General features: G+C 39.1%; 1 protein-coding gene across 8 annotated transcripts; it reads right to left on the reverse strand.

Moving 5' to 3' along the window:
* Positions 1-5,122: 5,122 nt before the first annotated feature.
* Positions 5,123-21,567, reverse strand: mybphb (myosin binding protein Hb). Of its 8 annotated transcripts, XR_003674093.1 has the most exons (16): positions 21,245-21,567; positions 19,883-19,939; positions 18,474-18,533; positions 16,957-17,028; positions 16,696-16,764; positions 15,628-15,762; positions 15,099-15,266; positions 12,238-12,326; positions 11,961-12,156; positions 11,752-11,891; positions 11,244-11,403; positions 10,802-10,938; positions 9,056-9,242; positions 8,904-8,957; positions 5,497-5,528; positions 5,123-5,387 (listed from the first exon to the last, which is right to left on the reverse strand). XR_003674093.1 is itself a non-coding variant. In XM_028446995.1 (15 exons), exons 1-14 carry the CDS (start codon positions 21,492-21,494, stop codon positions 8,926-8,928), a joined length of 1,752 nt encoding a protein of 583 aa, XP_028302796.1. In that variant the 5' UTR covers positions 21,495-21,567; the 3' UTR covers positions 5,123-5,387; positions 8,904-8,925. The 8 variants fall into 8 exon arrangements, 1 of the variants encoding a protein (XP_028302796.1); XR_003674094.1 differs by lacking the exon at positions 18,474-18,533; XM_028446995.1 differs by lacking the exon at positions 5,497-5,528.
* Between the last annotated feature and the right edge of the window lie 884 nt (positions 21,568-22,451).

The raw sequence follows: 22,451 nt of genomic DNA on the forward strand, positions 1-22,451 counted from the left end.
ATTCATCTTTATTAGTGAAAAAGCGTTTAGTCAAATTAAAGAAATCAATGGTTGTCAGCTGACAAAGCCAATTTAAAACTAGTAATATCACCAGTATAATAAGCAATGTTTGGTCTTATTCTTTATTTCTGCCTCTTGGTTTGAATCCAACAGGAATAAATAATGTGGTTTGTTTACCTATCAGTCATTTTCAGCTGCTTCAGGCCTTCTTTTTTTAAATGCTGCCATTTAGTAAAGGTTTAAAAGAACTCAAGAATCAATTTCTAGAATCAATATTCTATTCAAATACTGTACTTCCCCTGTATAAGCTATTGAGAGAACATCACTGTCACCTCACTGTGTTTTCTGAGACGTCTCTAGAAAACACAGAGACTAGAGAATGACCATCAATCTGTTGGCCGTCCTTCTGATTTAGTATTAGAGCAGTTGTTAATAAATGAGCATGACACGGCATCGCTGCCAGAGCCAGTTTCACCATTACACTTATTAAACATTCTGGGATCTGAGCCAAAAGAGAAAACCTTTCACTGCAGTGGAAACGCACAGCGGCTCTCTGAAAGTGACACACACACACTTTTCATTGCCTTTGACGCTCAGGCCCATGCCCAAGCAGGTCTATGTGTATGAACAGCAGCTGATGAGAAGCCTTTACGACTTCACATCCTGCTGGCCTTCTGTTTAAGAGCGGAGAGGGTGACAAAACACATCATTCTGATTGGATCTATTTTTCATAGCCAGAGGACATTTTGTGACTGGTGTTCAATGGATGCAGGAGAGGCAATGGCAATGAGCTGATACAGGCTGTGGACCTGAGGCAAACAGAGCTGAGCTGGTTTCACAGAGTCTAATAAGCTTCACCCGTTAATGACAATGTGGCAGCGAAGCAAGACAAACTGCAGCGATGCAGTCTGTTCTATAGCTGCTGTACAGATGAAGCTGACTCCAGCAGCGAGCTAACCGAGTACAGTCTATGCTACTACTGCTAGGAATAACTACCATTTTGTAACTTATATAGAAAAGTAATACGCCTACTGCTAGTGCTATTTGAGCTATGCTATGGTTTTTTTTTTTTTTTTTTGCTGCTGTTTTGCTTGTAAATCAAAGTGGTTAGCCTAAAGGCAGGCATACACTGTGTGATTTTTGGCCCCTTTAGAGCCTATTTTTGACTCGTTCATTTTTTGGGATTGTGCGAGTCTCTGCTAGATCGTGTGTCGTGCGTCGTGTCGTATACATGGGGTGACAAGAAGCGATTGACACCTCACGACCAGCTCCCGACTTGCTGATAGCAGTCCTCTTTTCCTTGTTGCCAAAGACAATCACCTCCATCTTGTCATGGTTTAGTTGAAGGAAGTTTTCACTCATCCAGCAGTTTACTTTTTTTAAGCAGTCACACAACACCTCAATGGGACCATAGTCATCTGGGTTCAGTGATAGATATAGTTGTGTGTCATCCGCGTAGCTCTGATAATCAACCTTACAGTTCTGTAAAATTTGTCCTAAAGGAAGCATATATAGGCTAAACAGAAGAGGTCCAAGAACAGATCCCTGAGGAACCCCACAGGACATTGGTAATCTGTCAGATTCAAAGTTTCCAATGCTTACAAAATAACTTCGCTCCTCCAAGTATGACTTTAACCATTGCATTACTTTTCCATTTAGTCCAACCCATGTTTGCAATCTGTGCAACAAAATTGTATGATCTACAGTGTCAAATGCAGCACTTAGATCCAATAGAATGAGAACAGATACTTTTCCTGAATCAGTGTTCAACCTTATGTCATTGATCACTTTGATAAGAGCAGTTTCTGTGCTGTGATGAGAACAAAAACCTGACTGAAATTTATCAAATATTTTGTTGAATGTTAAGAATTGACTCAGTTGGTTGAAGACCACCTTCTCAATGATCTTGGCCATGAATGGAAGGTTGCTGATTGGTCTATAGTTAGCCAGTATAGAGGCATCCATTGTTCTCTTTTTTAACAGAGGTTTCACAGCAGCTACTTTCAGGGATTTTGGTACGGTGCCTGATTGGAATGAGCAGTTAATTATCTGACACAAATCAGTGACAATTGACTTTACAACAGTTTTAAAGAAGTTTGAGGGTATTGTGTCAAGGCAACACGTTGATGGATTCAGCTGTTGAACAGTTTCCTCTATTGTTTTTGGGTTCACTGTGATAAACTCTAACATTGTAGTTGACTCATCCCTCAGTGGCTGAAGCTGTTCAAGCTTTTTGTTATTTTGCTGGTTTGTTCTGATGTTTAACCTTATTGATTGTATTTTTTCATTGAAATATACAGCAAATTCATTGCATTTTCCAGCTGACAGTAATTCAGGGGCTTTCAATTACAGAAAAGCTCACCCCCCCCCGAGATTGTGTCAGAGTGTCGGTCCGTACAGTGTGAGAACATGAATCGTGAATTGCACACATTCCGACAATTGAATCGCACAGTTTGAGCTGGAGTACACCGATTGGAAAAATCGCACACTGTCTGCTTTTAGTTCGGTTTATTGACCTTCAGGTAATTAAAACTAGTTTTGTTTGTTTTTTGTAGTAGAACCGCTGAGCTCCTCTGATCTAAGATTAGCATGTCTTGGGTCATGGGGTTTAGAGATGGCCTGGACGGGTTCCATAGTGGAGTTAGCACGTTCTCTGGTTGGTTTTTCCCTCCATCACTGTTTCCTCTCATGTTACATAAAAATGTAATGTCAGATTCTGTTCACTGATTCTATGAGTGGGGTCAGAATGTTAGCTTCTAACCTGAATGCTAGAAACATTATTGGGGGAACTAGACTTAGTAAATGTGTGAACACACACACACACACACACACACACACACACACACACAGAGCAATGTAAAAAGAAGTTTACGAGAGATGAAGATAATGATTCTAGGAAACAAACTGAGGAAACAAAAGATCCTAGATGTCATGCTCTTATCCCAAGACCCCCCACCCCTGTACTCTGAACTGTAGGTGGAAAAGCACCAGAAGAACAAGGGAGTCGGAGCGAGAAAGAGGTCTTTGCATCTAGAATGCTGTGAATGAAGCAGAGAATCTCGATCGAGTTTGTAAATCTAGTCATCCGCGTGTGATGATGAAAGAAAGAAATTGACTGATATCCAGGTCATTTGAAACACCAGCATTAAAAGTTATACGCTGACAGTCGTTTAAAACTGCTATCCAAAGTTTCTGAGGAACGTCTTGATGTCCCGCCCTAAACAGACTCACTTCCTCCTACTACCTCTGCCAATCTACCAGAAGCCACGCCTCTACTTTTTTGTATCACATTGATATATGTCTATGCTTCAGGTAAGAGATGAATCATATTTACCTGTTTGCTGTTGTGACGTGCGGCCTTGTTTTTGTGCACATTTCTGCATTCACTTTGATTGACAGTCTGAAAAACAGGAAGTCGAAGCCTATTGGCTGGGTGCACTCGGCTATCGTTTCCATTTGTATAGGGGTCTATAGGACGAAGGAGAGACTTATATACATTCATGTATATGAATGACCACTGGCAGTAGACCACAGTAAAAGACCAGTTACGTATTTTTTCGCATTTCAAAAGAATCATACATAAACATAGATTTCTCAGAAACTCCATATATCAACTTTAAGTTATTTGAAGTTTCTAAATTAAATGTAAAGAAAAAAAGAGTGGTGTTGATCTTTAGCCCTTTCACAAACGTGTCCTGTCCAGGTTGGCCCGCACTGTTAGCCATAAATAGTACATGTACTTAGAGTTGGTTTGTCACTCCTTGTGTAGTTTTAAAGTTCTTTATATCAGCCACATTCACTAATGGCTACAGACGTCCTGCTTTGGGAGTCTTAGGATTCAGTGCATTATTAAGAATGATCTATTACGTAGCCATGGTATAAGTACCAGTACCTCTTGATTACTGTTATGATGAAACATCTACCACTTCGGTATTCTTTGGGGAAAAACATCCAATTATAAGCATAACTAGAAGTACAGCATACATGTGTGTGTACATATATATTTGGTTTCACCATGAAATCTGAAGCAAGTGTTGAAATTCTGGTTGAAATAAAGGCTTAATCTCTGCTGTCAGCAGAGGTTTTTTAGTAGAAATATTGCAAGTCATTGACTTTGTTCCAATGTTTTTATTTAGAGTAGGCTCTAGATTAAATTACAAGTGGCTTGTGTCTCACAACAGCTCCCGGGGACCCAAAAGAAGGAGACCTGGTGGACATTTTGGATGGTAGGGCACATGTTGAACACAAACTAAATCAAATGTTCATAAAAAACAACAACATCCATTTACAAACTCAAACTAAGGAGAGCGTTAATACTAAAAGTTTGTCAAAGCAGTCAGCTTTTTATCTCCATGCTTACAGCTGCTATTGCTTTAGTGCAGCACTCGAGGGCGTCCTATTTAAAGAATCACATGGAAAAGAGAAACCATGTGTTCTGGATTTCTCTGACATGGATTTCTCTTTGCACTATGCAAGCAACTCTGAAACTGAATATCACATGGGCAGTGCTTTAGATATTATCTCCAGTCTAATATTATGATGACGTCCTGGCACGCTATGGTTTATTATTTTCTTCTTTTTTTTTATATCCTGAAAGCCAAATTAACTGATGACTTTTCAAAATTTTACTTACATTTTAAATAGAAACAGCACTATGCTGTTTTTAATTTTACACCCTTTTTTTTTTCTTTTTAAATAAATAAATAGATAATAATTGTAAAAATATTCTAATGCTTTCATCTGCAGAATTTGACGATAATCAAAATGTAGTCTTCAGGTAGCACTAGCATTGCAACAATTTTCGATTTCAGTTGAAAACTTTTAACTTGTATTCGTTTCTAAAACAAAATTACGCCATACTTGATAAATGTCTGATAATAAAGTTAACGTTTGAATAATAAATAAATGAAAAAAACATGTAAAAAAAAAAAAAAAAATCCAGACAGCCAAAACTGGGAGGAAAACATGCCATAGAACAAATACAAACAGTCTCTTTTTTTTTTTTTTACCATTTATGACAGATAATTTAGAAATGTAACAGAATCTTCTGTAGACAATCACTTGTTATATTTTAGGCAGAGCATTCTGAGTTTCCACACAACATTGTACCAAATAGAAAGCAAACCAGAAACTAATTGGTTTATTGATATCATTATGTGATAAAGAACAGTACATTCATGCTGCAGAAGTCTTGGTGAATATTGTGGAAGTATTAAAGTATTAAAGTGTGCAGACTGGATCGTGAGTTTGTAGTTGGAGAAAAAAGCTTCATCGTGTAGCTGGAGTTCTTCAGAAACACTTGCACACAGTCACAAGCTCCAACACAGTGGTAGGTAGTGTGTTCACCCGCCATATATACACGTTCCTCCAGGAATTCAGTCCCATTCCTACGGAGATTAAGAAACTGTTTTAACCTCAAACCCTGGAGTGTTTGAACCTTTTTTTTCCCATCGTTGTACGGAACCATTTTAGAAACCCATAAAACGTGTCATTCACCTTAAGCTCTAAAGGCCTCCTTCCTTCTGCTCCTAAATTAGGAAAACCACACATGAACAAACAACAACAGCTGGTAAGAGGAAGTCAGAGAAGCATGAGACCAACTTAGAAGAATAAAACGTGTTTAAAGATCAGACAAAAACTGCAAAAACACCTCAAATCTGAGCTTTAAATGCTTTCCACTGGGTTTCAAAACCAGCCTACATTATATAAGGTTGTGTCTTAAAGGAAAGAAGTGCTACTGCTGACTCAAGGAAATGTAATCAAGTCCTGTACACGAGGAGTCATTGCAGCTTTAATTTATGAGTGCTTGGACCCTTTCGGCAGCAGAGCAGAGGCCACCTTTTCCAAGTTTAGTGCCCTCCATGTATGGGAAGAAAGCCGAAGAGACCTAAGGACTTATTTAGACACAACTTTTCTAAACTATTCAGCAAAGAAGGACAACAAAACATCCAACAGTCAAACTAACTCAGATAAGTCAAAGACTTGATTTTACGCATGGTTGCAAATGTCTACACTGAACGGAGCAAAATAAGTCTTCATGTGTTCTGCTCCATGTTCATGAAATGCTTTGCACAATGACTTTAAACTCAGAGCTGGTCTCACTGGGAGAGTTTAGGGCCCTTTTACAGCACCTTGTAACAAAAACGTCACCATGTTCTTGTTTTAGCTCATTTATTTTTAACTATTTGGTGGCATTTATAGTTTTACCTTTCATAAGCTCTTAAACAATGTCAGATATTATGATATATACTGCTTTTAAAATCACACACCTTAAAGCAGACATAGGCAACTAAGGGTCTCATTTTCGGCATCCCCCAAAGTAAATGTACAAAACGACAGAAAAATACACAAAACAAGAGCAACAATACATTCAAAAATACAAAGAATTACAACATTGCAGGAAAATAGAGTAAAGAACAAGAGAAAAACACACAAAACTACAACAGTAACACACAACATTACTAATTTACAAAATTAGAGAAAATGACAAGAAAAACATAAAAAATAACTCAAACCCACAGTACTAACAAACAAGCAAAACAACAACAGAAATAAAATGCAAAATTACAGCACAAATACACAATATGACTCCAAAAAACATATATTTTACAGTAAAATACACAAAAGGACTACAGAAATGCACAAAATGCCTCACCACGAGCAAGACAACAACAAACATACACAAACTGACAGAAAAACACACACACACTTTGTTCTTTCCTGTATTCATGCTCAGATTGCTCATTGTTGTAAACACTGACATGAATGCTGATAATCAATCAAACAAATACATTTTAGTGGCCCCGTTATGATTAAAGTTGCCTACCGCTGCATTAAAGTTTGGAGATCTGGTACAATTTAAGACTGCACAGATAATGTATAAAGCAAAAAAATAAACTGCTCACAGACACAAGGGGGTTATATTATAACTTTAAAGGGAAACTAAACTTGAAACAAAAGTATGCTCGGGCTAATTTAAACAGTATGTGTATTTCCATTTGTGGGGTGGTTTTGTGGAACGATCTTGATGAAACAATTAAACTAAGTATGAATATAATGCAGTTTTAATATGTATTTTTTTTTTACAAAAGATATATCTTTGAAAAGTAGAGAAACTAAGAAGGACAATGTAAATCTCACAGACGTTAATGGCGCCTGTGCATTTTGCTTGTTTTGTTCAGTTTTTGCTTGATTGGAGTATTTATTTGTTTTTGTCAATTTAGTTTATTTCAGTGAATTTTCCGGTTGTTAATGATGAACAACGGGGGAGGACTTGACAAGCCTAGGCTTCTATCTATCCCTTGTCAAACTAATCAACAGTGTATTATATTGTAAATGACTTTTTTATTTCATAGAGATTTCTGTTGAGATTTGTTTATTTGTTTTCATTTTCATCCATTTTTATTCATTCATTCATTCAAAATAAATAAATAAATTACTCTTTGACTGTACTTTTCATGGTTTTTCATGTACTTGTCTTCTGTGCTATTTATTTGTATTAAAGGAGACATATCATGCATTTTTACATATAAATCATACAGTTGTGGTCTATATAAAGCAGAACTGCAATGCTTGGGTCTGAATTCCTCATTATTATAGCTCCACAGGCCCTTTTCTGATGTGCTTCAGAGAGCAACTCGTTTTGGTGCTGTCTCTTTAAATGCAAATAAGACACTTCATACCCCGCCCCCTCTCCAGGTTGCAGAGGTGACACGGTTCAACTCCACCCTGTTCGGCCATTTTTGTAGTTTGATAGAAGAGATACGGCTATGTAGCGGCACAGAAACTGTTTATTCACACGTTATTTACAAAATGTCAACAATGGAAGACTTGTCCATCCAGCTTTACATGTTCGAGCCAGAGTCGGACCCGGCGGAGCGAGATGAAGATGAAGATGAACCTGCAGAACAACGTCTTCATATGGATGTTAACAAGTGAGCTAACACAAGCACCGAGCTAACGCTAGCGCCGCGCTAACGTCACAAAATGTATTTTAATACAGTCTTTTCGGAGACAAAAACGGCAAAATTAAATGACTAATGAAAACTTTAGACTTAAATTAAATCACGTAGGCCATATCATCAAGGATCTAAAACGAGCACACAGCGCTAACATATGAAGACGGTGCAACTGCTAATGCTAACAAAACAATGACAGGGACGTCTTATCATCACACTTTTTAGCGTTATATACAGCTTACCGAAGTGCTCTGTTCGTCATCTCCAAAGATCGAAGGAATTGAACCCTCAATCAGACAAAGTCTTTCTGTAAATCCTTCTTTATACTGGTGGAGGTTGCTGAAGCAGTCATCCTTGAAGTGCTTCGCGCACACAAAAATGACCTTACCCACAGATGTGGGTACATTTCCGTGAAAAATAAAACTCAACCAGGCACTTTGAAAAGGTTCTGATGCTGGGAGACGGTGTAATGAAGCGTGTGGGTTACTACATCCAACAACTGAACATTTTGACTTCTCCTCTCATAACTTCAGCATCCTTGAGCTTGGACTACAAAATAAAAGCGAGAAATACAAATGGCGGATTGCTCGAAGTGTTGGGCCTGGAGTCGATGTCCTAATGTGGCAGTTCCGCTGCAAATACTGTGACGTTATTGTTAAAAAAACGTAATAGAGATTCGAAAAATCGAAACAGATTGAAAAATATGACCAAAACAGAATATGAAGATATCTACGGAGCACCTGAAGAGACTAATTTGAACTTTTCTGTACTTCTAAACACTCTAAATATACAACATAATGCATTTAAGGGCTAAAACAGTGGATTTAGCATGATATGTCCCCTTTAAGAACAATTTTAGGATTATTTTGAACCTGTTGGAAAATATGAGGCTAGATTGAACAGACGTGATTTGTGACAAAGACGTGAAACAGAATCGTTCCTCACCGGTAGTGTTCAGAATGGTGATTTATTTCTTCTCAGCTTCTGGAACCGCTGGCTCTATTCAACATAGATAAAGACGACCTATCTCACCAACTCATTTTTATCGTATAGATCAGAAACACATTGAATATGTGAAAGCTAATATCTGCACTTACGTTTGACCTCTAGCTTGCAGGTGACCACTGCCTCTCCAAGATCGTTCTTGGCTTTGCAGGTATACACACCTCCATCAAAGTTACCGGGCTTACGGATCTCCAGAGAGCAGATACCCTGGACGCAGAGCTGCCGAAACTTGGGGTCGTCGCCAATAATCATTTGGTTTTTCATCCATTGGATCTTTGGCTGTGGAGAGAACATATCTTTTAATGGAATGCATCATGCATTAGTCATACATACGTACATAACAATGAGCAAGGAATTAATGATCATTTTGACAGAATAAAGACAGAATAAACTTATAAAAGGTTTGTCAAAATGTGCAATTATTTTTCAAATAAAATAACACCAATACATTCAATTCAAAATAAATAAATGATCAGGTTTTAAGTATAACTACATTTATGAACCCTAAAAACTGAAAAAAAAACCCTCCATTCAATGCTGTTTTAGTGCCGTGCATTACTTTTAATCTGGTTGGTCAGCTATGATGTGATACATTTAGTTGTTGTCTGGTCATTTCATCTTTTGTAGTTTCACAATGTCCGTTAATCGTTTTAAAACAAAATATAATGATGTACTCAGTAACGGTTAGGTGTAGAAATGTAACTAATTACTTTACTTCTTTTAAAACTTACTTAAGTACAAGTAAAACTACTGATTTAGAAATATACTCAAAAAAAGTACAAGTACCCATAAAAGAAACTCAGTTACAGTAACGTGAGTATCCATTACTTTTACCTCTGGTCTGTGAATTAAAATGTAATGACATTTTTGTCTTATTTAGTGACGTGAAGTCCTTTTTTTTTTTTTTGACTAAACAATCAAGGAAATACTTATATATTCTCCCTAAAAAATGAGAACACAAACGTTATTTATTGTCTGAATAAATGTAAGAATACATAAAGTAATATCAAAAAATGTTAACTTTTAACTTGCATAATTTTCCTGCCACCCACTTAAAATTATTAGCCCAGTAAAATTAGCCAGTAAATATATTTAGTCTTTAAGAAAATGTTCCATCATTACCTATGTTGCCTTAGCTTTTTTCCTCCTTTGTTTGCATTTAGTCCTTCATACCCAGAATAAAGAATCATTTATGGAAAAAGAAAATATTTTTTCGACTATTTTACCGCTGAATCTATTTAAGTTGGTGTTACTTGGCAAGCACAAACATTTTGATTGAAGTGGACACAGGGCACAGCTGCTTTGGGACTTTTAATGGGACCAACGTGCTGAGGACTTTCTAGGGCCCCATGAGGGAATGTCACACCCATGACCCTGTTACCCTGAAGAGCTGCCAGTCCCAGAGGTCTCCTCTTCAAAATATCAGAATAAAAAAAAAAAACATAGAGCACTTCTCTGAGCGTTTGCATAAAGGTCAGAGATGTTTAGTCCTGTTGATAAGACGGGGGATTATGAGCCCAAAGAGCAGGCCAACAGGATCGAGAGAAGATCTTCACATTGTCACAGCCAACGAGCATGGGCGATGGGGGCGGGACGATGTGAGCAGGCGTCATGCTGCCAAGCTATTTTCGTTTCAGTTTTAAAGATGTAAATAGGGTCCAACATTAATTAATATCTTCACTGAGGTGAATGAAGTGTTATCAAGTTTAAGGGAAAGTTTAATAAACTTAAGGTTATTGCACAGACAAAAATAAGAATTTTTTTTTTTGTTTTGTTTTTTAAGATTATGCCTTTGTAATGACTATGTAGTTACAAAGAGAAATAAATGTTAGCATTACTTTTGGGAATCCCCTGACGGAGCACAGCAGCTTAGCGCTGTAGCCCACGGTGGTGGATCTGTCGCTCAGGTTTGTGGTGAACTTTGGTGGCTCAGTGAAGTCGCGCTCGTGGTACTCTGGTGGCTTGTATTCGATGCCTGAAAGAGTAACAATATCAGTAGATTTTTAGGTTAAAGACACACATATATATATGTATATATATCATCCTCGGGGTTAGTGGCATCCTCTTGTTGGAGATAACAAGTTGTTAAGACAATTCCTTTATAAATAATGCCAGCACAAATTCCAGGTAGTACTTTTTTTCTGAAATGATGCAATAAAGCTGAATAAAATGTCTTTAAAAGGTTAATCATGAATGTTTCACCTCCAAATATTGCAAATAATGCTTTAATCTGACACACACTCACAGAATCATGCAAAGGACTTGGAGGAGTACCGGTACCTGTCTTCAGGATCTTGGCCTCCTCCTTTGTTACAGCTGCATTCTCACTCATCCCACACTTGTTCTCAGAAAACACTCTGAACTTGTAGGTGTTGCCCATGATGAGGTCAGAGATGGTAGCATTCAGTCTGTGGTAATGCTCCAACACAGTGAACCAATCCTGGAATCAGATACCACACATGATGGCGGATTATCAAAGAAAGTATTTTAACGTGTCCTCTGATTCCTTCTAGGAATGATAACTTTACTTTTTTTTTCTTTTAGAGAATGATAAGTGGACAAGATTTTCTAGCGATTTTGCATTACCGAACAAGTCTTTTACAATATCAGCACAGTCACCATTCAAACACCAATGGGACAGAGCTGCCATGCAAGGTGCTAGTCCACCATTGGAATGAACTAAGGGTTCCGTGTCTTGCCCATGGACACTTCCACACATAGACAAGCTTGAGTAGATCAAATTCTCAATCAGATGACAACCCCTCAACCACCTGAGCTGACAACTGACCCCGGTTTTCTTGTCAGCTTTCTGGATTGTGTAGCCAGTTATTTCCGTGTTTCCGTTGTCTTTGGGTACAGTCCATTCCAAAGCCACGTTGAAGCCCCATGTATCTGCAATCTTCACGCTGGCAGGAGGCCCTGGCAGCTCTAAGAGCAAACAGACACAGTCTGAGTGTCTCATATGGCAGTTTTGGATGTCACCTCACATATACTTACCAACAATCTGAAGGGTAATAGGCGCCTTGTCCTCAAAGTCCTCCACCTTCACACACATCTCATAAACACCCGAGTCATCTCTCTCAGCAGAACGGATGAAGAGAATGCTGTCTCTGTCGCTGCTGCGGATGTTTACCCGCTTTTTGTCAAGGGGAGCTCCGGCTTTCGTCCAGGTGACCGTGGGTTTAGGTTTGCCCTGGGACAATGAGAGTTTAGAGATGACGTCTATTATCTACCTACTGGGGAGGTCCAACAAGAACATAAACCTTCAGCTTACTGTGAAAGGGATGGTTAGATTGATCTTGTCTCCAACGTTGGCCACATATCTCTGCCTGAGGAAACGAGGCAAACGAACTTTGGGGCGGTCTGCAATGAAAAAGGTTTTTGGATTATTAGCCTGTAAAAAAGGTTCAGTAAAAACACAAACAGTATAGATACGATTGTAATTATTTACCAAAAGTGACCAATACAAATTAGCACACTGTTGCTGGCTAACCAAGCAATGAAGAAATGCGATAGGATGTAGGGATGGGAATCGAAAACCAGTTCTGAACAAGAACCGGTTCCCAGTGTTTCAATTCATTAGCATCGTTTCCAACTTTGCAAATGATTCCTCTTACTGTATTCCTGATTACAGTATACGCGAATGACCTAACCCTGCATGGTGCGTAGCTTACGCAATTACGCAACGTGCACAAAAACGTCATTCACCAGTGCAGCCAAGCATATGGATATTTCATCAAAGAAATACTACCAATATGAAAAATCAATCCTCTCCAAAGTGAGTCTAGACGCAGCGGCAAAGTTAGCACGTCCCCTGCTGTTAATACTGCAGCCAGTAACTAACTAACTAACTAACTAACTAACACTGCCAATCATGTTAGAGCAATTTGCCTCCTTGTAAAACCTTCTATTACTAACCGTTAATTTGAAAGGATGTAACAGAGTCTGACTGGCCTGCTCTAGTTCACATCTTTTGCCTCTAGCTTCTCCTTTCACAGAGGCAGGAAAGAGTAAAATGACAGGCCAGGAGAAATATCACAGAGCAGTGAGCTTGTGTGTTAATTGGTCTGTTTTTTATCCTTTTTTTCCCAAATGAAAATCAATAAGAGAATCGATAAAGATCCGAATTATTAAGCAGAACCGAAAATGAATCGGAATCATACATTTTTTTAAATTTCCTTCTCAACATAGAAGCGTCTAGATTCGAATTTGACGATGTCAGCATGTTATCACTACTCAATGAACGTAAAAATGAGCAAACACTAAAATCAGCAGAGAAGTGACCAATATCTCAAGGTAGAGAAAACATGTACTTCACCATCGTTTATGTTGTTTATTTGTTCAGTTATGACATCATTCATTCATTTAAACAAAACTCAAAAAAAAAGTAGTAGAAATCAAGTAACTTCAAGAAATTTGTGTGGCGGAGATTTGCGTGCTTTCGAGTTGTCATTACCTTATTTTGTTTGACAATAAAAGTTTTGTTTCAACTTAAATATTAAGAAATGTTCATAAAATAACACTTAAAAAAAACAAAAAACTACAGCACATAAAGCTTTTTGACCACACGAGTAGTCTTCAAGTGATAGATTAGATTAGATTATCCTTTATTTTATCCCACAGTGGGGAAATTCACACATTACAGCAGCCGGACCACCTGCTCCTGCACCTGAGCCACTGCCTGACCTGAGTAATATTAGCACTAACTATAGTTTTTGTTATCATTTGCTGGACGTGTTTGGAACAGCGTTTTTAGAATAGCAAGACTTTTGAACATACAGTGAAAAACCCCCACTGGGGCTTGTTTATGAGACATTGGATGAGCCATCTGCTGAGAGCAGCCACATTTGTCAACTCTAAATAAAGCCGCCGGACTACAGAGTATCACATCTCTCCATCAAGCACAGTTGCTCAGGCTGCCTTCGAAATGGATTCACATCAGAGCTGATATCACGAAAAGTAACAGCAGAGGACTGGAAAACATAAAATCAATTGAGACTACTTTGGCTTTCAGCTATTTGTTTAGCGTCTTCACACAGTGAGGAATAGATGACACGGACCTTCAACATGTAAAGTCTAAAGCATGTTTCAAATTAAACACAGATTTTGTCAAAGCTTCTTGGGATTTTTACGAGACATTTGAGCAGTTATACGTACGCCCTCCAACCACTCAGAGCCATAAAACGGTGGAATTTACCACCTCTCCATCTCTTTCCCCCCACCGGCTTCCAGTCTGATCATTTGACACCATCCATCTTGCAAAGTTGAGCGCGACACTCCCCTCAGCGTGAATCCAGGTTGGAATCACAAAACAATGTCAAACCTTTCACTAAAACTTGTGCTAACAAACGAGACATCCCAGCAATTTCAACAGCATTGTCGTCCTATTGTCGGAAACCATTCATAATGTTTCCTAAGTGTGGACCACCTGTTATTGTGTGCAGTGGGGGGTATGAAGGTTGAGACCCTGCCAATCCTGTTGGGATCAGGTCCCCCCCCCTTCCACCTTGCTCCCCTTCCCTCATTCCAGCTCTCCATTTACACATGCTGACCATTTGCAAGCAAGCTGGCTTGTCTTTTTTAATCCTGGTTTACTAATAGTTTCACATGCACTGACATTAGATACACAGTATATGATTAACACTGCAAGGTGCACAATATTAGTCAACCAATCACTTAAACGGTGGTGCCTGAGGAAGATGGGACTTAAAACATAATTAAAAAAACTCTTGGGAAGTTTCAACGGTGTCAAAAAATTTAATTTCAGTTCGGTTTTTTGTGCAAAATAAGGAGAAAATGTAGATCTTGTTGTAATTAAACCCAAACTTTTGATTATTTTATATGGAGGACAAGAAAACAAAAAGATTGCATTTGATATTCTATTTACCGAGAAGCTCTACTCTTGACTCGCCTTGCCAAATGAAGTGGATGAAGGTGGGGGAATTATTATGATGGACCAGTAAATATCAAAGACACGGCAGGGCTATGAGTGTTTTCTATTGTCAGAGATTGTTCTAGTCTCCCAGTGTGAGATAAAACCCAGAAGTTACCGAGGTACTGCCAGTGTCAACTGCCCAACATCTTACAACCTTTAATGGCTTCTGGTTATTGGCCGTCTCTGCAAGTGTATCTTACCGGCAACCTCCTTCACCAGGACGGCCTCAGGGAGGACCACAGGGGGGCTGTGTCCACCTGCATTGACAGCCACAACGCGGATCTTCAGACGGTCGCCGGTGGTCTGGTTCTTGATAATGTAGCGACAGGACTTCTGAGGTTCTGGATTGACTGCTTTCCAGTCTTCAGCTAGATTGGAAAATCAAAAGGTTATTAGCTAAGTGCTCTTATTCTATAAGCAGGCCACCGGGAAGGTCTTGGAATGCCTTCGTTCCTTGTTGGGAGAAGTTGCGTAGCTCATGGTATAACTACCACTGACACTCAGGAGACAGCTGCAGCGGCTTGCGCTGACCCACATTCAAACAGAAATTTCTCATCAAGTATGTTTTAAAAGATCATTCACACACTGCTTCTCTTTTAGAAGACTAAAAACAGCTGCTGTAATTAAAGCTTTCAAAAATATTTCAAAGGTCAGCAGAACTTTTTTGTCAAGGTGTACTTATACTGCTCTCCCGACCCTGAGTGTGGCGCACCTTGACGAAAGACTTACTTCCCTCCTTGCAGGTTTCAACGATGTATCCGTCCAGACCCGTTGGTCCGACAATCTCTGGCTGGCTCCAAATGATGGAGACAGAAGTGTCATTCTTGTCCTCAACAAACAGATCCACTGGCGCACTCGTGGGCTCTGAGGATAACAGAAAACAATTAGCTGTTAGATTTGGTTAAGACCTAGCATGTGTAGATGTATACTCCCTTGTGGTCAAAGAGGACAACTGACAAAAGTAGACTCATATCGTCTCAGAGATACTTTGAACAAAGATGCACAACAACTCAGATTTATCACATAGAAATTAATATTTTTTTCTCAAATGGGGTACAGCAACTTGTTAAAGTTCATGAAGACCTCAACTGCTTAACCCGATATCTAACATTTTAAAACTGTATCTGTATTTCATCCAAAAGTTGAAAGTGAATCAGTGAAGTGCATGAAAAAAGCAAAGGCAGATGTTGATATTTTGGCTTTTCGTGGTAATACCCGAATACAGTGAAATTCAAAGTCATGTCACAGGAAACATGATAAACAAAGCAAAATCACTGTCCTCCTTGTCTATCGTGAATAAATACAATAAATGACCTGTAAGAACAAAGTAAAAACAGTAAAAGAAACGTTTCCAAAACCTGTAATGCAATGCGCGAAACTTTTCAGAGGTTCAAGTGACACGACCATTTGACAACAAACTATTGCATTTGCAATTTCAAGCTTAGACAATTGGGTTTAGTTAATCCCTATCAAATAATTCATGAGAACAACTTTTGGATGAAATGCAGGTAGAAGTTTTTTTTTCCCTAGAAAGAGTCTAGAAAGTTGTATTAATGCAAAAATCCATATTATTTTGATTCAGTAAAATCTAAGTGTAACGTGTGCCTGTTGGTGCATCCGGTTCATTCTTCAACTCAACAGCTTTAAATTTAAAAAAAACATTGTAAAAAATTTCCCTTTTTCGTTATTTTAGTCAAAAATCAGCCTTTTTCATTATTCACAGGTTATTTAAGACGGGCTGACCCCACCTGCCAAACGTATGTTGAAACATGTTCCCTTTTCCAAACGAATGGTTACCTTTGGGTTCGGGCGGTGGGGGCGTAGGTGCTTTAGGCTCTTCGGGCGCGGGTGCATCGGCAGCTTCAGCTGATGTTAAAAAAGCATTTGAATGATTGTCGGCAGCAGAAAAGCAATAACAGCATCAAATATCATCCACCTATAGCTGGGACGATAAAAATCCACAGTGGTGATGCACTGTATAGATTTTTATCTACCGTAGCTAGCTCTAAATCTCAGACAGAAGCATGAGCAGAAGCTGCAGTTTGCAGAAGGGTTTACCATCGGCGGGGGCTTCGGAGTCTGCAGCCGGAGCAGCTTCTTCTGTGGCTGGAGCAGCATCAGCATCAGCAGCTGTTATTCAATGTTAGAGCATTGAAGCATTAATATAAGAACTGTAAACTATTACAATAAAGAAGTGGTCACTGTGAAAGTCTATGAAAAAGTGTTGCCAGTTAGTGGCGCATTAACAGTACGATGGTGGATCACGTGACTCTTCTTTTTTTTTACCATCAGCTGGTGTTTCAGCAGGAGCAGCGTCGTCTGTGGCTGGAGCAGCATCAGCAGCTGTTGTTCAATGTTAGAGCATTGAAGCATTAATATAAGAACTGTAAACTATTACAATAAAGAAGTGGTTGCTGTGAAAGTCTATGAAAAGGTTTTGCCATTTAATGGAGCTTTAACAGTAAGATGGTGGATCATGTGACTCTTTTCTTTTTTTACCATCAACTGGTGTTTCAGCAGGAGCAGCATCTTCTATGGCTGGAGCAGCAGCAGCAGCAGCAGCTGTTGTTCAATGTTAGAGCATTGAAGCATTAATATAAGAACTGTAAACTATTACAATAAAGAAGTGGTTGCTTTGAAAGTCTATGAAAAGGTGTTGCCAGTTAATGGCACTTTAACAGTAAGATGGTGGATCACGTGACTCTTTTTTCTTGTTTTTACCATCAGCTGGTGTTTCAGCAGGAGCAGCGTCTTCTGTGGCTGGAGCAGCAACAGCAGCTGTTGTTCAATGTTAGAGCATTGAAGCATTAATATAAGAACTGTAAACTATTACAATAAATAAGTGGTCGCTGTGAAAGTCTATGAAAAGGTGTTGCCAGTTAGTGGCGCTTTAACAGTACGATGGTGGATCACATGACTCTTCTTTTTTTTACCATCAGCTGGTGTTTCAGCAGGAGCAGAATCTTCTGTGGCTGGAGCAGCATCAGCAGCTGTTGTTCAATGTTAGAGCATTGAAGCATTAATATAAGAACTGTAAACTATTACAATAAAGAAGTGGTTGCTTTGAAAGGCTATGAAAAGGTGTTGCCAGTTAATGGCACTTTAACAGTAAGATGGTGGATCACGTGACTCTTTTTTCTTGTTTTTACCATCAGCTGGTGTTTCAGCAGGAGCAGCGTCTTCTGTGGCTGGAGCAGCAACAGCAGCTGTTGTTCAATGTTAGAGCATTGAAGCATTAATATAAGAACTGTAAACTATTACAATAAAGAAGTGGTCGCTGTGAAAGTCTATGAAAAGGTGTTGCCAGTTAGTGGCGCTTTAACAGTACGATGGTGGATCACATGACTCTTCTTTTTTTTTACCATCAGCTGGTGTTTCAGCAGGAGCAGAATCTTCTGTGGCTGGAGCAGCATCAGCAGCTGTTGTTCAATGTTAGAGCATTGAAGCATTAATATAAGAACTGTAAACTATTACAATAAAGAAGTGGTCGCTGTGAAAGTCTATGAAAAGGTGTTGCCAGTTAGTAGAACTTTAAGAGTATGATGGTGTATCACGTGACTTCTTCCTTTTTTTACCATCAGCTGGTGTTTCAGCAGGAGCAGCTGGAGATTCCTCGGCGGCGGCGGGAGCAGCAGCTGATATTATATTAGAGGTTAGAGAATATTAGTAGTTGTTGTCACAGGAAGAGTCAGAGGTTCAAGATTCATTAAAAAGTCTTTGTTAATCATCGATTCGAGTTTTTTGGGTTCAGGGACTTCAGCAGCAGGTGATGTTAAGGTTAGAAAATATCTAAATATATGTTGTTAGTAAAATATTGAGGAGAGTTTGAGTTGTATTAGTGTTCTAAAAAGGTTGTTAGGGTTGACAGGTGCAGCAGCTGAGGTTACATGTGATTAGATGTAAGTGTGGGAGAGGAAATCAAAGTTCTAGAACAGGGGTGTCAAACTCAAGACCCCCGGGGCTGAATGATGACCCACTGGAGCTTCAAATTTGGCCTATGGTAGAAGTTTGAATTTTTACGACATTTCGCAACAAAAAACACAAATTAAAAAGGAAATTACCATAAAGTTTAGTCCCAGATTTCTCATTCTGGGACTAATTTCAGCCTGCTAGTTCTCTTCCTTTAATTCCTTAAATTATTCGCAAATTTTGGGGAAAACATTATCTACAAATTCAAGGTCTTCTCGGGTACAAGATCCTGGTGTTATTATAATATCTGTTACTTTGTGTTTTACTGCTTGGATATTCCAAATCAATTCTAGAAGAAAGACAAAATCAAAACTCAAGTATACAAAAGTTATGAAATGGCCCTTTTACCCCTCAAAAATGTGTATTTTTCTACTCCAGCTGATTTGGGATTAAACTAGGTGAAATGAGTTTGACACCCATGATCTACAACAGGGGTTCTCAACTGGTTCTTACCCTGGGACCCACATTTTGCCACGGTCATTAAATCGTGACCCACTTTTTTTTCGAATTCAACCAACCAAATTTAGTTTTTCAAAAATAGCCACATATTTAATCTTTTTTGAAACACAAATCTACATATGTTCCTGTGCAACATGCATTTCACAGCATGCCTGTCAAAATAAAAGTTTGGTTCCAAATAAAAGACAAGTCCAACATGAGCGACTTATTTTTGACCAGATGTCCACGACCCAACCAGTACAGGCCCACGAGCCACTTTTGGGTCCCAACCCACCAGTTGAGAATCACTGATCTAGAAAATGAGTTAAACCACTTTAATAATCTTAGTTGAAGCCTCAGCAGGAATGGCAGGCAGTTTGGAGAGGTTAATAAAGTGGGGAATTTCTCTTTCAGCAACATATAACAGGTCTCGTAATAAATGTTGTCACTTACAGAAGGGTGTGTTAGTAGATTTAAGATGAATATCTCTCCATTGAAAGTGAGTAGATTTGGGGTAACAGTTAGGGGTTTAAGACCCAAAATGTAAGTGTGTCCATGCACTGCTAGTCATTATTACCATCGACAGGCGCCTGAGCGGCAGCGGCGGGCGTTTCTTCTGGAGCAGGTGCTGCAGCTGATATTAGAGGTCAGAGGGTGTCAGACACACATATATGTATGTATATATATATATAACACTTTGAAAATATCACAGGACACTTTCAATGTGCTATAGGAAGTAATGAGAAGTCTAAGGGTGAAAAAAAACCATTCAAATATGCAGAAACAAGTGTCTATAAGGCAGAGGTGAAAGTAATGGATTACAAGTTCTCACATTTACTGTAATTGAGTTGCTTTTATGGGTACTTGTACTTTTTCAGTCATTTTACTTGTACTTAAGTACGTTTTAAAATAAGTAATTTGTTACATTTCTACACCCAACTGTTAATGAGTAAATTATTATTTTTTGCGATATTTTTTTTTTTTTTTAATTTTCATACATTGAACATAATCCATATGTTCTTAGTCATGCCATTTCTCATCAACGCCCAGCCATTGTCTTGGGTTCAGGTTTCTACCCAATATGTTCTTACCGACGTGGCACATTTGGCATGGCACTATTTTAGCTATACTTAGAGCCTGGGAATTCTTTTTTAAATTTTGAAATTGCTTTAATTTGTTATTTGATTAAAAAAAAAAAAAAAAAGGGAATTTTCACAAACATTTTAATTTATACAGATGTCTGTGGAAAAATACTGTAAATTAAGTTAAAATTGCGCAAGATTTGGTCTGGTGTTTACAGTTTGAAGGGCAACATTTCTCACCAAAACTAAACATAGGGGGTGAAAATAACTAGTAACTTTTCCTATGACAACTTTGTATTTGTACTTGAGTATTTTAAGTATAACTTACTTGTACTTGTGTACAATTTCTATCAAGTAACAATCCTGCTACTTGAGTAGCATATACAGTATCTGTTCTCTTTACACCTCTGCTATAAAGCGATCAGCTTGATCTGCAGATTTAATGTTAGATGTTACATTCTTGAGTCAATAACATTATATATTGAGTTAAATATGTGTTTATCCTGCTGTGATTAATAATTAATATGCGTTTTTACAAATGTTTGGGTTTTGGTCTATTGATTGTCCAAACAGAATCAGCTTTTAGTACAGTATATAAAAGCACATATTAACATGTCACAGCTTGTACAGGCAGCTTATGCAGGACTCGTGCACTTCCTCTGAGACTTTAGTTCTTTTGGGACTTCTTACCATGTGTATCTCCTGGAGCAAATGGCTGTGCGCTCCAGGGCGCACATGCGTAAAGGCTGTGCGTGCTTACCGTGCGTTTAAATATGACATCTTGGAAAATAAATCTCATCTCAAGGCCTGGGGATTGAGTTAAACAGGGGTGTTGAAGAGGGAAAATGAGGGTTTACCGTCTGCAGGTGGAGCTGGGGTTGCAGGTTTGGCCTCCTCAACAGGGGCAGCGGGGGCCTCTCCCTCTGCTGGAGCGGCTTCAGCCTCAGCCTCAGCGGGGACTGCAGGGGCCGCTTCAGCAGGAGCAGCTTCAGCCGGGGGGGCCTCGACAGGAGCGGGTTCAGGTGCTGGTTCCGGGGCCTTCTCCTCCTCCTTCTTGGCTGGTTCCTTCTTCGCTGCCTTCTTCATCGGGGCAGGCTTGGACGGCATGGTAGCGGTAGCAGCTAATTCCCCAACTAATAGGTCCTTGAAATGATATCCAGTGCCATCATTCCTGGAGGGGCTGCCGGCTTTTATAGGGGCTGTCAGACCCCCAGGGTGCCGCCCCCTTCACACAGAGCATGCAATAGATGCTGAGCACCATTTAAGACCCAGGCCATGCTGGCTCTGCTCCAACTACCATTGAAAACATCCTGGAGTTGTTGACAGAAATAGATGACCCCGTTACCAAATAACACCAGTAAATAAATACATTTGGTCCAAGATTATTATTTTTGGTGCACAAACTTGTATTAATGACATTTTATAACAAATTAAAGAGAGGTTATTAAAAATAGAGACTACAAACTAAACTCATGTCATCTCAAAATAAAATAAAATGGTCTATGAAACATATTTAGAGTTTTGTATTTCTTTAGAAAAATAAATCAATTTAAAAAATGTATATCTCCGTTTGAAATTGACTGATTTTGATGTAATTGGACTCAGTTACGCCAGAGTTGGTTGCTCAATTACCCCATCAAGTTTAATGAGGATTGGATCTAGATGCACATTTCATGTTTTTTTTTTCTTCATCCATCTATCCATCCTTTATAACGTGTATCCGTAGTCAGGTCGCGGGGGCAGCATCCTTAGCAGGGAAGCCCAGACTTTCCTCTTCCCAGCCACTTCGTCCAGGTCTTCCCAGGGGATCTCGAGGTGTTCCCAGGTCAGCCGACGGAAATAGTATCTCCAGCGTGTCCTGAGTCTTCCTCAAAGTCTCTTTCCAGTGGGATGCGCCTCCTTATTAGGTGCCCGAGCCACCTCATCTGGCTCTTCTCAATACGGAGGAGCAGAAGCTCTACTCCGAGCCCCTCCCCTCTCCTTACCCTATCTCTAAGGGAGAGCCCAGCCACCCTAAAGAGGAAGCTCATTTCGGCCATTTGTAACCGCAATCTTGTTCTTTCG

Source organism: Gouania willdenowi, chromosome 5 (genome assembly GCF_900634775.1).
Source record: "Gouania willdenowi chromosome 5, fGouWil2.1, whole genome shotgun sequence".
In the NCBI taxonomy this organism is placed as follows: domain Eukaryota; kingdom Metazoa; phylum Chordata; class Actinopteri; order Blenniiformes; family Gobiesocidae; genus Gouania; species Gouania willdenowi.